The 253-nt window shown below is 64.8% G+C and overlaps 1 protein-coding gene across 1 annotated transcript in view; it reads left to right on the top strand.

Moving 5' to 3' along the window:
- PCIF1 (PDX1 C-terminal inhibiting factor 1) overlaps positions 1–247 on the top strand; it is a gene marked incomplete at both ends in the record, with an annotated part of 6,854 nt that extends 6,607 nt beyond the window's left edge. The window contains one exon of the mRNA XM_009873600.1: positions 142–247. Within this exon, the coding sequence (XP_009871902.1) occupies positions 142–247 (106 nt within the window). The remainder of the gene's footprint in view (positions 1–141) is intronic.
- Positions 248–253: the final 6 nt, after the last annotated feature.

Genomic DNA, 253 nt, shown 5'->3' with positions numbered 1-253 from the left:
TTTCCCTCAGGATAACCAGGGAAAAGGACGGAGAGGAGCGCTTGTCCTGCACGGCTGGGGCGGAGGCTTGGGGTGGGCCTGAGGCTCAGCTGTGTGGCCTCGAGGGGTGGCGTTGCTGACGCCTATTGCGTTCCCCCGCAGGGAGGAGATGTACTACAAGGCCGTGCACAACACGGCCGTGCTCTTCCTGCAGAACAGCGCCGGCTTTGCCAAGTGGGAGCCCACGCCGGAGCGGCTGCAGGAGCTCGTTGCA

The sequence above is a fragment of the Apaloderma vittatum genome, unplaced genomic scaffold (genome assembly GCF_000703405.1).
Source record: "Apaloderma vittatum isolate BGI_N311 unplaced genomic scaffold, ASM70340v1 scaffold30457, whole genome shotgun sequence".
NCBI classification, from domain to species: Eukaryota; Metazoa; Chordata; class Aves; order Trogoniformes; family Trogonidae; genus Apaloderma; species Apaloderma vittatum.
The sequence above is the reverse complement of the archived record's forward strand: the minus strand, read 5'-3'. Positions and strand labels throughout refer to the sequence as shown.